At 39.7% G+C, this 14,603-nt stretch overlaps 1 protein-coding gene across 9 annotated transcripts in view; it reads right to left on the reverse strand.

The window, feature by feature from the left end:
• The window catches only part of TTLL7 (tubulin tyrosine ligase like 7), a 144,708-nt gene that overhangs the window by 83,988 nt on the left and 46,117 nt on the right, over positions 1-14,603 (reverse strand). For all 9 annotated transcript variants that reach the window (XM_025183193.3, XM_006120299.5, XM_025183191.3 and 6 more), the window contains 5 exons: positions 13,158-13,338; positions 12,812-12,943; positions 8,758-8,879; positions 8,006-8,073; positions 490-648 (listed from right to left, as the gene is read on the reverse strand). In XM_025183193.3, coding sequence (XP_025038978.3) covers positions 490-648; positions 8,006-8,073; positions 8,758-8,879; positions 12,812-12,943; positions 13,158-13,338 — 662 coding nt within the window. The remainder of the gene's footprint in view (positions 1-489; positions 649-8,005; positions 8,074-8,757; positions 8,880-12,811; positions 12,944-13,157; positions 13,339-14,603) is intronic.

A 14,603-nucleotide genomic window follows, 5' to 3' on the forward strand; every position in this document is an offset into this window, starting at 1 on the left:
AGTACATTAAAATCTCTGTTAAAAATACTAACATTTGGAGTTAAAGTAATAAACCTGTGAAAATTCAGAGTTGTGATTGAAACCAGTATACTTTATCTCTCCTGATTGTTCCTATAACATCCCACCCCAGTACTTTGAGTCCCATAAATAAAAGTATATTGCCTATATGATATTTTCACAAAAGGAATCCTGATTTCAAGTCCTATTTGAGCCCATTATCAGCAAAAGCTTTTTGTAACACAGAAAGGAAACTTCTCTTTTTACCATTTTCATTTAGCTTTATAACTCAGCTGTTACTGGTCTGTAGGCCTTTGTCAAAATTAGAGCCTTTTTATACTGACACTACTAGCCATACATTAAACCCAGCAGTATACAATAAGTCACTCAAAAATTAAGATTTAATCTCAAAAGCCACTCATTATTTGAAAATTATTTGTAGATATTTCACCTTTGTTTAGATAACATGAATAATCTATTCAATTAACCTACCCATGCCCCATCGCACCATTAGCTGGTTTGACTATGAAAGTTTTCTGTCTTCGCTTCTTCTTCAGTTCCTTTACATAATTCTGAAACTGCATATATTCTGCAGGGAAGATCCATGTTCGAGGAATAAAACTATACTCCTGAGGCTGAGACTTGATCATTCTGCAAAAAGGGAAACTGAATTTAGAAACCTTTTGTTATCTTCAAATTTAGGCTTATTGCAGATGGTCTACAGGACTAAATTGAATTCTGAATGGGGACTCTGAAGAGCAAGTTTATTGCCTTAAAAGGAGCAACAAGAAAATTAGTCCAAAACAGTTAAGAATGGTTGTCTATGCATTAATATGCAAGCAGTCAGAACAATAAAAAGAGCTATATTGCATTTTTGCATATCCTCATGCATGGACTCATTTCTCCTAAAGATGTGGCTCAATTAATAAAAATCCTTAGCGATACGCTATACTTCCTAAATTAAAGTGTACAATGTAATGAAGATATATACCAATTCATAGATCCTCCTATTGGCAGAGATATCCGCCTTATAATTATTACATTTTGGTTGCAATATTTTGGTAGCATTTTATCCCCAGGGCGTTAGGGATACATTTTGTGCTAGTCTAAGATGCTATCATGGTATGTTTGTACTGAAGACATTCATAAGAATACATAGTGAAAAGCATGTGTGTGCGTTATAAAGATTAGGAGGGACCTAAATTCATGTTTCTAGAATGAAGGAAAAGGATATGTGGGTGGTGACAGGGAAGAAAAAAGGACCCAAACAACAAGAAGTTTCTGGAAGCATTTTACAAACTGGAAATTATGACACCAAAGAGGATACAAATGGTGCCAAGAAGTCACTGGGGAGGTCAGGGGGAATGAAGGAAAAAGGAGAAAAAAAATGCAAGAAAACCATTACAGGTTGAATCTCCCAAATCCAGGACTCTCTGGTCCAGCAACAGCCATGGTCTGGCAGGGCCATGGATGTTGCTGGACCAAAGAACCCCACAGGCAGAGAGCAGAAGCCAGCTAGGAGGATGCAGGGCTGGGGAGCCCTGGCTGGGCCAGCAGTGGCTGGACCAGGTGGCATCTGGGGAACCCCAACCCGGCTGGGGAACACCCAGCATCAGTAGGGCCAGGAGGTTGAGGAGTCCTGCCCTGGGCAGAGAACCCCCGCCATCAGCAAGACCAGGCAGCAAACAGGGAGCCCGTGCCCCAGACAGGGAACCCCTGGTGTCAGCCAGGCCAGACAGCAAACTAGGAGTCCCTGCCTTGCCTGGAGAACCCCTTGCAAGCAGCAGGGCCAGGCGGCAGCTAGGCGGCCCCAGGGAAGCCCCCACATGAGCAGGACCGACCCCAGCAGTGGGGTGGGCCAGTGATGGCTAGGTAGCCCCAATAAGGGAACCTCAGGAAACACCCACCAGCAATGGGCTGAGTGGCTCCAGCCAGGGAACTCCCCCAGCATTATCAGGGTCAGACAGGGCTGGGGAACCCCCTGGCATCAACAGGGTCAGGAGGTGGGGAGCCCCAGCCATGGAAGCTCTGGAATCCCTGGTGGCAGTGGGGTTGGGGGAGGCTGGGCAGCCCCATCCAGAGAACCCCTGATGGCAGCGGAGCCAGGCAGCAGTAAGTGAGATTTGGCTGGAGAGACCGCCTGAGGAATCCCCAGGGGCAGCGGGGCATCGTCATCCAAGCAGGGCTGGCTGGCAAGGAAACCCAGGGAAACCCAGGCAGCATCGAGCGGGAGCCCCAGATTTGAGAGTTTCAAAATAAAACTGGCAGCATTATATGGCCCAAATTGATCTTTTTGAAATAAATATAACATTGTGCAGTGAATTCTCTAAGGCCATGTCAACACAGCAAGCTTATTTCGAAATAACTCATACTTCAAAATAATAGAGTACACATCTACTCAGCAAGCCCATTATTTTGAAATAATTTCAAAATAACGGGCTTCTTACTCCTGCTTCTTTAGCCCTCATTTCACAAAGAGTAAGGGAAGTTGAATGAAGAGTGTTCTTTCTTCAACTTCCTGTTGTGTAGACAGTGCCAAAATTCGAGTTAAGGTACTTCAACTTGAGCTACACAATTAACGTAGCCGAAGACTGTCATCTTAACTCAGCTTTAGCTTGCAGTGTAGACGTACCCTCCCAGGTTAGATTTAGTTACACTCTTACACTGCCATTGAAAGTTACAATGACTTGGATGTAAGTGGACTTAAAGTATCATTTCAAGTGTTTCAGTCCAACTGTGGCACCTTGAGAGATGACTAATAGTAGGGATGTGAACATGTAGCCATTTACACGATTAACCAATGAGCCTGGGCTCATCGGTTGATCCTAACAATTACACACAGGTACCCCTACACCTGCTGCCTCTGTATCAGAAGCAATGGGGATGGGTGGGGCAGGCTCCCCTGCATGGAAATGTGTAACCGCTTAAATTCACAGCAGTCACTCATTTATAAAATTAAACGTATTTTAACTTCCCTAATTAATAACTTCTCTCAGTAACAGAAATGACATAATAATCAAGCACATCTGCAAGACTAGGACTGGAGCCAAAGCTTAAAAATATTGGTACAATAGATACACTGTCACTGAATCTACTGGCTAACTAAACAAACATTACAGAAACCACAATAGCCACTAACGTTTTTACACACTGCAGTAAACTAAAGTTTTTCACAGTCTTAGCTGTATTTAACACTTACCAATTTGAGTTGGGGAACACCATGCACAGAGTCAGGCTGCTGGAACAATTTGTATAGTGAGGGTGCTGAAAGCCATTGAACCAAACTATAAATCCTTTATATAATGTGAACTACTTCAAACCAGGGGATTCTGCAACACCCCCACACCTGTAGTTCCAGCACCTATGCACAGAGCACCATATTATCCATATTTACAAACTAAGAACTAATATTAAACTATGCTGCTTTTATACCTCTAAACATATTCCTGCCTTATTAGGTGAATACCTCATCTCACCACTATTTATTTTAACCCCCCAAAGGATTTCTTATGCTACATTTTCCTTCATCATTAAAAGGGCATAAGTCAGAGGTGTGCAAATACCAGCCCACAGGCTGGATTTAGTCCACCACAGTTAGCCCCGCCCATGTCCCGATCCATGCCACTTCCAACCACTCCCATTGGCCGGCAGCAGTGGTCCACAGCCAACAGGAGCTGTGATCGCCAGTACCTGTGGCCATGCAGATAAATATAGCAGCCTACCAGGGGCTAACCCTGGCAAACTGTGGCCGTGTTAGCGCCCAGCCCGGCATAAAGTATACATCCCAATATATAGTACATGACAGACTGGAAAAACACACATTATTGCATGTTGGCATTTAATTAAACTACATATTTGAATATTCAGCTCTCTCACCAGCTGGATACAGTTTCAAGGCATTAGGTACTACTTCTGAACTACACATTTCTCATAGCAGGGACTTTTTTATGCCCTTTATACCACTGAGCAGACTTGTCAGCACTTAATAAATACAAGCCTTGGCACCCGCTGATGTTCAACTAAAATGTAAATATTTCTTTTATCTTTTCTCCTCACTAAGGCCCCTATTCTAGGAAGCATGCAATCAGGTGCTTAGCTTTAAGCACAAGTTTGAGTGCTTTCCTGAATCAGGCGTAATTCATCATAGTAGGACTGTTTTTCCAAAACAACCCAGTACTGTGCCATTTTTGTGCCGTTTCTCTTGTCCTATTTTCCCTCATCAGGTTCTCTATAGTCCTTACTATAGAGGACTGAAGAATACAGCACTGTAAGAAAAGCAAGCTATTGTTCTTTGAGTGCTGTTCTAACTAATACATGTGGCTCTTCAGTCAGACTGTATGCTTTTTATTATTTGCAGAGTGCACTCTGTAAAAGAAATCATAGATGTTCAGAACATAAAATTTAGCATGAAAAATTACCAAAGCCAAGATCACTTGTTTATTTCCCAGTATAATTGCATCTATGGCTCTGTCTCAAGATTTAGTAACTTTTCAGGAACAGGAGGCGACTGTGAGAAGATGGAAGTGATTCAGCTGACCTTGATCCTTTATGACTGAGTCCTCAAACTTCTTCAATGTAACCACACATCCTACTGTCTTACTCCTAGTTTTGTTCCTTTTTTCAGTCACGTGGACAGCAATCTCTACCGTTCACTATCACCTGAATCTCTATTGCAACCATAACAATTGTTGACATGAGAAGTGTTTATAGGAAAGTATTGAAGTATTTTTTCTTTCTTGAAGATGCTGTGAATAGTCCTTTTAAAAAAAAGTTATTTGCTTTGTTGCCTTTTACTTATAATTCATCTCCTCTTCCTATCTGTTCAACTCCTTTCTCCCCGATCCTCTTCTTAATATTATATGTTGTTGTGGCTATATTTGTTCTTATCTGTTAGACAGTCATGGGAAAGAACTCCTCTCTGGAGCCCAAAAAGCTTGTCTCTTTCACCAGAAGAAGTCGGTCAACAAGGGCATGTCTACACAGCAAAGAAAAACCTGCATTTGGCCCATGCCAGCTGACTTTGGGCATGGAGCTCATGCTGTGGAACCCACTCATTGCTGTGAAGGCTTCCAGGCTTGGGCTGGAGCAGGGTCCTTGAGCTTGAGATCCAGTCTGAGTCTGACATCTAAACAGCAATGAAACTGCCTTGTAGCCCAAGCCCCATGAACCTGAGTTAGTTGCATGGACCAGCAGCAAATTTTCCTTCCCTATGTAAACATACCCTAAAAAATATTACCTGAGTCATCTTATTTCTCCAGTAGCACAAAAACAAATCCCTAAGTCTTATTTTGGTGATTATATGCACCAAGATAGTTTTGGGATCTCATTTTTCTTTGATCGCATTTCTACTTAAATTAATGCAATTGTTAGAGTGAAGTAATTTAAAATATATTAATACAACATATGATGTTTAGAATTTTAAAGTAATATCTTCATCTTGTTTTCTTTAAATGTGCATTACCAATAAGTATAAATCATGTACAGCATTTAATAAAAGAGTACTTGTACTAATAAAAAGTTTGTATCCTTGTGGGAATTTCATCTGAACATGCCAAAGCACTATCACATGCGTTAGGTAAGTCTGCCCATTAATTAGGTTTTATGAGACCTAACTATCAGTACTTTCCTCAGGAGAGGTTTCAGAGGTTAGTCTGTTTCAGCAAAAACAACAAGAAGTCCAGTGGCACCCTAAAGACTAACAATTTTATTATGACATAAGCTTTTCTGAATTGCGAAGTTTATGCCATAACAAAATTGTTAGCCTTTAAGGTGCCACTGGACTCCTTGTTGCTCATCAGAGATATTATACTGATTTTACGGATAGGCAAACTGAAGCAAGAGATTAAGTGATTTGTCAAAAGTCACTAAGCTAAAATAGAAACATTCAGAAGGCTATACATACGAACATTTTCAGATAATTCCATGGGGAAATTAACTGCATAGATCTCACAATGGTGTTTGAGAGAATCATATGATTAAAATCCTAATCCCTATATTCTTCTGAACCTTCATATATAATTACACCTTTTTTCTCTGCATTCATGAGCAACACATTTAACCAAACATGCTACCAGATTAACATGTTGCTTTTTCTATTTGCGGCTAAGCTCCAGGCCTTTATGTTATTGTGGGGATAAAGTTTTATTCTAAAGCTTTTCTTCTCCATTTTATTTTCTTGCTTGCTTGTATCTTTTAAAGAAAGGATTTAGAGATAACACTCTGTTATGCACATTTGCTGCTTCTATTTCCAAAATACAGTATTCTGTTTCTGCTTGCCCTGGTGCCCCATTGTCTCAATAGAATGCAAGAGCTGTATTTGTATTGTATTGCAAGCATGACTGTCATTGAAAGACCTGCACAATAGAGCAAAGACAACAATTTAAAAAAAATCTGAGCAACAATCTAATGCACTCTTGAAAAAAAAACAAGCAGAGCTGAGATGTAAGATCATAAACAAAAGCAGTTGTGCATCATTCCATGTTACAAATAAAGAAACAAAGAAAAAGAAGAGACTGTATGCAACACAAAAGCAAGAGGCCAAAAATAAGAATTATGTACTCTGATGTACATAGTCACAAATATTAACAAGGAAAAGTAATCAGGAACAAAAGCCTCCATTCTATATACTGTAGTATTCCCGGACATATCTCACAATTCCCTCTAACTTTAGATCCAAATTTGCCTCTTTCACAAAGTAGTCGTCAGGTATATCACTTTTATCTCTGTAAATTATTAAGATCAAATTTTGACTCACAACACTGAGTTTACAGAAAATAGGTTAGATTACTGAAATAAATAAAATTACAGCAGGGATTAAAGTTCCACCAGAAATATACTTGCCCCCAAACTATTTCTGCATATGAATTGATCTCACAATATAGTCTCTTGTAGCACTGTCACAGACAACATTCTGAGACTATATCCCATAATTGGGCTTCAGCAGATTGAGAGGCAAGTTCTCAGCCTAAACCTGAAAATATGCATGATAACCTGAGCACTTTATTGCTCTGCACATTTAAAAAAAAATCTCACACATGAAGTTGTTATGACTAACATAACATTGCCCATCATACTGATCAGTACTGATCAACTGTACTGTGTCTGCTTTTTGTTTTACACTTATATTGTCAACTCATCAAAGTACAGACTGTCTTTTTGTTCTGTGATGGTATAGTCTAGCGGGTCCTGGTCCATGACAAGGGCTTCTAGATACTTAGGCAATTCACATACACAAATAAATTGCTTGAATTCATATATTGTACATATATCGATATATTCACAAACCTTTCTATATTCATTTGGACAGGCTAATTAGTCATCATGTTATGTTTGTTTCTTATAGGTTACACTTATTGGGCCAGATCCTCAACCAGCATAAATCATTGTACAGTAGCTTCACTGATTTCAATGGAGCAGTGTCAATTTACACTGAGTCTATGGCTGACTACCTTGTATGTTTTTCAATAATGAGGGAGAAATGAACATTTTAGAAGACTGTCCACAAAAGCGAAGGACTAGTTTCTTAGCAATAAGATACTTTACATTTATGTATCTGATATACACAGTGTCATACAACTTCTAGTTCTTTTAAAAGATAATATATTACTAAGGTATTATGCATCAATATACTTGATTACTTCCACTACTCTTGTTTCTGTTGCTAAATCATGCATGTGCATGTGTACTCAGAGCATGTTACGATAAAATGTCCCAATCCTGCCTTGTGTGGTATGTGGACAGACTGCTGTGCATTCATGGAACTTCATCAGTGAAGTTTCCAAGATAGGCACAGAAATCCACCCTGTTCAACACCATGCGGGATTGGGGCCAACACTATAGAGAATCTCAGAAATTATTTCATGACTCTGTTTTGCTACCCAGCAGAAACAAACAGTTCTCATAAGAGACAATTCAATACTGTAACACATTAAAAATAAAGTTTGAAAAAGAGTCTCAATTTAAATCTGCATTCCAAACACCATTCCCAGGTTAGAAAGAAGTAAATTACTTGGTCATGTTTCTTGCTAAGAAATCCTTCCTACAGATCTCTCCCATTCCTGGAAAATGGTTGATTCTCTAGAAAAAAAAGTGAACGTTGGTATTTGTATGCATTTCAATCACAAATATTATAGACAAATATCTCAAAGTATCAATTATATTAAGATCACATTATATATGAATTGGCAACGATTGTTTTAAATTATGCTCGATATCAAAGAGGCCACTCTAGATGTCATAGGTCACATTCTCTTCTCCCACCGGATTTATTCCTGCATATCTCCATCGACTTTAGTATAAGTGTGAGGTGAATCAGATCCTTTAACTGAGAAAATTATATGTAAACAAATAATGTTGTCACAAATGAATGTTAAAAAGGAAGGAGACAATTTACAGACAAATACGAGGGAGTGGGATTTTGATTATCTACCAAAATGTAAGTTCATATCCAATTTACCCTATAAATGTTTCTGTATTTTGAATAAAACACTGAATTTCTGAGCAGGCAGGCAGGCAGAAGCAACTACAGAACACCAAAGATGTTGCCATCAGAGGCCAAGTAATATAGAAACTTCACACTGGGAAAACAAGATAGAAATTAAGAATCCTTAGTATCAAAATATTTGGTGCAGCAGTTGTTTCTGCCTTCTAGTCTGGTGATGAGTACAAATGACCCAGCACTATTATAGTGATTAATTCATGACTTCAGAATACATTTAAAAAAAAATCTGATTCAGGAACATTAAGCATGCTACATGTCACCTGGTAGTTTCGGAGTTCCGCAATCTTCTCTTGTTGTACAGCAGAATCGCTCCATATGAGATTAGCAGTCTCATCTTCATCTCTTGTCTTCACAAACCCCATCTCTTCTATTACTAAACGAACTACACAAAAGTGATACATATACATGATAGTTTGAAATGAACCTTCCACATATAAAATAGAGTATTAATTTTCAGTAGAAATTCACTCTTTGCTACAGATCAATATTAGCATGCAAGCTAATACAGTTCATATTGTTCAGTTTATGATATTCAGTTTGGACAGTATCCATCTCTCTATTGCATAACTACTTATACAGCTTATGCGGTAACTGGAAACAAAGTAAAATCTGCAATGAGAACTGCAAAGAGCTTCTTAACTATCTAAAAATGGGTTAGTAACAAACCACTAAAACTCAAATGGATTTCAGATTATCTTGCTATTGGAATATTTGGATCCAAATAATTTTTTTACATTAGAACAATGCATCAATTTGCATTCATAAGTATTAGATCCTTGATTTAAGGGGCATTCTTGTCGGCCAGCTTCAGTGACACCTATAGTCCTTTCTGCTGTCAAATTAACATGTAATTGCAAGTTGGCAAGTTAGCACGTTTCTTGCTATTACATATGTTAATTTGACAGCAGCAAGGACTATTGGTGCCACTGAAGCCAGCAGACAAGGATGCCCCTTAAACCAAGGATCTAATGCTTATAAATGCAAATTGATGCATTGTTCTAATGTAAAAAAAAAGTCTGATGATAGAAGAAGAATTTTCCCAGAAGAATTTTCAAGATTTGTTTCCCCCGAGTGCAAGTAAGGTTTCTTTAGAAACTGTTCAGTCAGCAATCTGTATAATAGACTTGCTCTGATATCATCTCGTCAGGTGGGACTGGCAACTTTCTGGATCTGAAGCTTTCCCCATATGACAAAACTTCCACTAATAACCAAAGCTCCAGAAGAGTATTTGTACGGTCATCAAAAGCAACATCTCACTTGAAATTAGAAACACAACCATTCCAGCAGCTAAAGACCCTAACTAATTAAAACCATGCCAGACAATCTACAGAAAATTCTCTAGAAGATTGTGTAATGCTATATGAGCATTTTACAGAGATTGAATTTACAGCTTTAAAGAGCTTCCTGCACCTATTCATTCAGCAATTGGTTTAACCGACTCTTAGCAATAGCTCTGATAGGTATTCAACATCTGATCTCACTGCATGTTAACACTGAATCCCAGTGATTAAAGTTTACAGTACTGAAATTTAAATGACTTTACTGCTGATCAAAACATGCAGGAAAGAACAAAGCGACATAGTATGAAGATAGGCATAGTACACACAAGCCCCACTGAGGAGAGTCAACCCTAGGGAGCCTACTAGAGCTCAGGAGCTATTTTGAACTTCAACATAAACTCCTGTGAGCAACAATTTATTCTGGTATGGGATGCAGGCACAACTTGGTACGTCTTCATGAATCTTCAACAGAGATAGATCCACCTCTGTTGGTCCTTCGCTTTCTTTGGATTAGATATTTAACATGGGAACCCCACTGTTGGCTCATGATGAAGAAGTCCATGACTACAGCTTCCCCAGCTGCTACAAATAGCCTTGAATGCAGAATGAGCCAGCTCACATCCCTCTGGCTACATTAGGGTCTGCTTACACAATGAAAGTTGAGATTAAAAAAAGGCCTAGAGCCTAGGCTGGCTTTGGAGTAGTCTCAGATTTATGAGAAATTCCAGTGACCAAAGAAGAGACACACATTTATTGAACTACAGTCTGGGCCTTTGACTTCTAACAACCAATCATCTCAGTGTGGCTGCACTGCAACTCCTTCCCACTTGAAGAGCAGTCCCTATGAATGGAAAAGGATATTCTGTTTTGTGCTACTGGGGCTACTTTCTGTTCAAAATCTTGTATCTGGTGGGGGAGGATTGTTCTATCCAACGACTTTATTACTCTGCCTGCCCAGACTGAAGAAGGAGAGCTGAAGGCAGTGTGCCAGAACTCAAGAACCCGTGGAACCCAAACTTGTCTCTGCTTTTCCTAGATGGTGAAGAAATGAGAAGCAGAAGAAACTGGTTCCATCATGCGTATAAGAATAAGGAGGATTGGCAGGGGAGTGAAGAAACAAAACTGATCTGTTACCATTCCTTGAGCAGTTGAGAGCTCTCCCAGAACAAAGGCAAGACTCAAACTGATGGGCTGTGGAGACACTGCATATGCAAACTGCCATATTGCACTCTAGACTTAAAGTTGCATTTTTTTAAAATGAAGAATTAGAATAATAAGACACACATAGGAGCTGCAATACTCAGTATTGCAGTTCCTAACTTTTAGGTACCCTGCTACCTACCCTGAGTTAAGCTCCCAGGCTCCCTATACAATTTATAGGAGAGTCAGTCACCTAAAAAGGGGATTAACAGACAAAAGGAGCACCATCACTGGCATCTAGAAAGGAGATGGGGAATCAAACTATGAAGATTTTGCTATTTGAATCACAGCTCATTTTTCCACTCTGAATGGATACCTCCTCTTACTTTTCTAAAACAAGAAGGAGGTAAGCCTACCAGAACACCAAAGACCTACCAAGGTTCCTGGGCTGGAGCACTCATGGAAAAAAGCTAGGGACACTAGCCCCTGCACTAAGCAGCTCTTCCCCTGCCCTTCCAGAGCTTCCAGTATCTCATTTGCAGAGTTGAGCTCAAGACGGGTGGGGGGGAGGAGCAAATATGGGGGGAAGGTCAGGGGCAAAGGCAGTGTGGCTGCAGAGCTTCATGGTCAGGGGTCAGGAGCGCAGCCCTGCAGTGTGTGTAGTGGGCCAGGTGTGCAGCCCTGGTCCCAAGGGTTGTGTTCTGGGTCCCCAGCCATGGGGCTCTGCAGCTACCCTGACACATCACCCAAGCGGCCCCCATCCTCCAGTTCTCACTTGGTCAAAGCTGACCCTTCTGCTGCCACCAGAACTGATCTCATAGCCAGCAGCAGCAGAAGGACCAGCAGTTACCTCCCCTGGTCAGGCAAATTCCCTTGTTCAGGACCAGTCAGGGAAGTACAGCCTGTACTACCTTTTTTCTTCCACTTCAAACCCCGGACTTGTAGAAGATCCTGGACCATCAGTCCACATAGGTAACAAACAAAGCAGGTCTCACAAATATCACTGTAAAGTCCAGAAATAATTTTCTACCTCCAAGAGCACTCCCTGAAATGAAGATATAGCTTCATGGAGAGTTGAAGGAGACCAGGGTTTCCTAACTCAGCCAGTCAATAAGGAGATCTCCAATGGCAAGGAAATGCTTTGTGTCTGGAGACTGGCCCCTTTTTTTCTGGAGAGATGTCAGAAAAAGCCTACTACGAAGATTGCTATATGAATAGGAGAATATATTTTAACATGGTCATTGTTCAGTTTTAATAAAGTAGCAGCAGTGGCAACCCCCATCCCAAAACAGATAAAATGTCATTCCCAAAAACCTATTTTTTTAAAATCTGAAGCCATGAAATAATAGTCTCATTTTGTATATCCCCATCGACATCATGAAGACCGTGTATAAAATTCACCAGATAGTAGCTTCAAGTGTGAGACATACAAGAACATAATCAGTTTCTTAGAGAGATTTGTATGAAATGATTAAAGAATTTGACATTAAAGCCTTAAGAAAAGAAAGGTGTAAGTTATAATTATTTAGCTAAACATATAAGTTTTCTAAAGCTTTATTAATTGTTTGTTGATATTTTAATAGCAGAACAGGATTGATGGGTACAGAAAACATGCAAGAACAGTGGCTATATCCTATAGCACATCACAGAAATAGTCCTACGTCAAAAAGAAAACCACATGGCATTAAATCACTATGGGCCTGACCCAAACTCCACTAAAGTCATAGCAGGGTCCTTCCATTTACTTCATTAAGTTTTGGATTGGGCCCTACAACAGTGAAAGTCCCCTTTCCTTCCTGATTCTACTTTTTATTTTATTCCTGCAGTCTGGTATTGATTCTTTTCATACACCCCAGTACTTATTAAAAAATTAGCAGAATCTGTAGCCTCCTACCAATTTCATATTTTGTGCCAGCTACGTTCGCAGTGATGATTCCATTCTTCTTCTTCTTTCTGACTTTTCTTTTAATTGTGCTTTGGTAAGGCAGTTCTGAACTCAAAGTCAGACAAGAGGTTCCTTGGTTATCTTTGAAAAATAATATTTGTAACAATCAAACAATACCACAACACAAAAAATAATGCACATAACTGAAAAGACAACAGTACAAAAGAAATGTGAGTTAGCCAGTTACAGATTAGTAAGCTTTGATTCAGATTGATTAACAGTTACAAGAATGATGAAACACCATCATTAATGAGCCATATTAAAAATACAAGAGTTCTATAATCAATTTGCATACCTCCCTCATTAGGCAAGGATGGCATTGTAACATGGGGCTTTGCAGAATCAGGTGTCCAAATTCTGTTCCAAGTTTTCAGAAAACCAGGCGGAAGGCCCTCAGAGTCAAATAATTCAAAGCTTGTGTCATACCATTTCAATCTGTGATTATGGTGACTCTCAAGTACGGAAGAGACAGGTATCTGCATTTTAAAAGAATTTCATTATAAAGGAAAAACACATATTAAGATGTTTCTTCCTTTTGATTGTGGCAATATGCATACCCAAAATTGATGCTTACTTGTAGAGACTTAATCAAGCTAGCAAAAATATGTCAATGTATTAATCAAAATGCACTCTTCCAAACAGTAGTTTTCTGTTCAATTTATGGTGAAGAAAATTTTTTAGCTTCATCTGTTCTTCACTTACCACACATTTTGCCTATCTTACATATTTATATGATTTGTTAATAAATTCAATACACTTTGGGAACTTTTATCCTCAGCAGTATGCACTGAATTCCTGGCAAGTTTCAGCCACGCTGAAAATGTCAAGATTTTAGATAATTTGAGCAAGGATGGTATCCCTAGCTGGGAATGGGTGAGAGGGGAGGGATCACTTGATGATTACCTGTTATGTTCATTCCCTCTGAAGCAACTGGCATTGGTTACTGCCAGAAGACAGGATACTGGGCTAGAAGGAATATTCGTCTGACCCAGTATGGCCATTCTTATGTAAGTACAATATTATTCATGCTTCCACCACCATGAGGGGGAAAATGTGAAACTATTTGCTGAACGTTTATTAAACCCGTTTCATATAACCTGTGAGCACAGACACTAATATGCTGTCACAGGGTGACTGATCCCTGTGACTGAAGTAGTAGGTCCAGCACACCCGTGCCAGACCAGGTACATCCCACTGCATCAATAAAAGGGGTAGGACTATATCTGGGCTATAAAGGGTACAGGAAAGTTTGGTGAGAACAGATCTGAAAGGGAATAAGGCTACTGTAAGAAAGAACTGGTTCAGGGATAGTGAGCCACAAAAAGGCAGGAAAGCAAGACCACCAGAGTCCTCTGGGAGAGGTATCAGGGAGAGCCCCAGATGTATAAGGTGAGCTGAGGACTTGTGTTTGTTTGTTAAAATGGACAATAAAACTGCATCAAAGAGACCATGGGCATGGCAATGAGTCATTTTGCAGCTGGGGAGGGCCCTGCCTTATCATACATACATTAATCTTAACTTGTTTGATGCTGTGGATTTCAAAGCTGTTAGATTGATCATCATACTGTATTGTACCCTTCATGCCATCATGAAAGGACTGACTCAAATGAAAGGTGGGGAAGGAAGCCAATTCTCCCTAGTGTAGTCCCTTTACTAAAGGGCTTCTGTTTTATTCTGAAAAGACCCTGTGTGCTACCATCCAGACTACAATTCCCATGAGCCCTTAGGAAAAAGAGGAAGG

This window comes from Pelodiscus sinensis, chromosome 9, assembly GCF_052426305.1.
Source record: "Pelodiscus sinensis isolate ZL-2025 chromosome 9, ASM5242630v1, whole genome shotgun sequence".
In the NCBI taxonomy this organism is placed as follows: Eukaryota; Metazoa; Chordata; order Testudines; family Trionychidae; genus Pelodiscus; species Pelodiscus sinensis.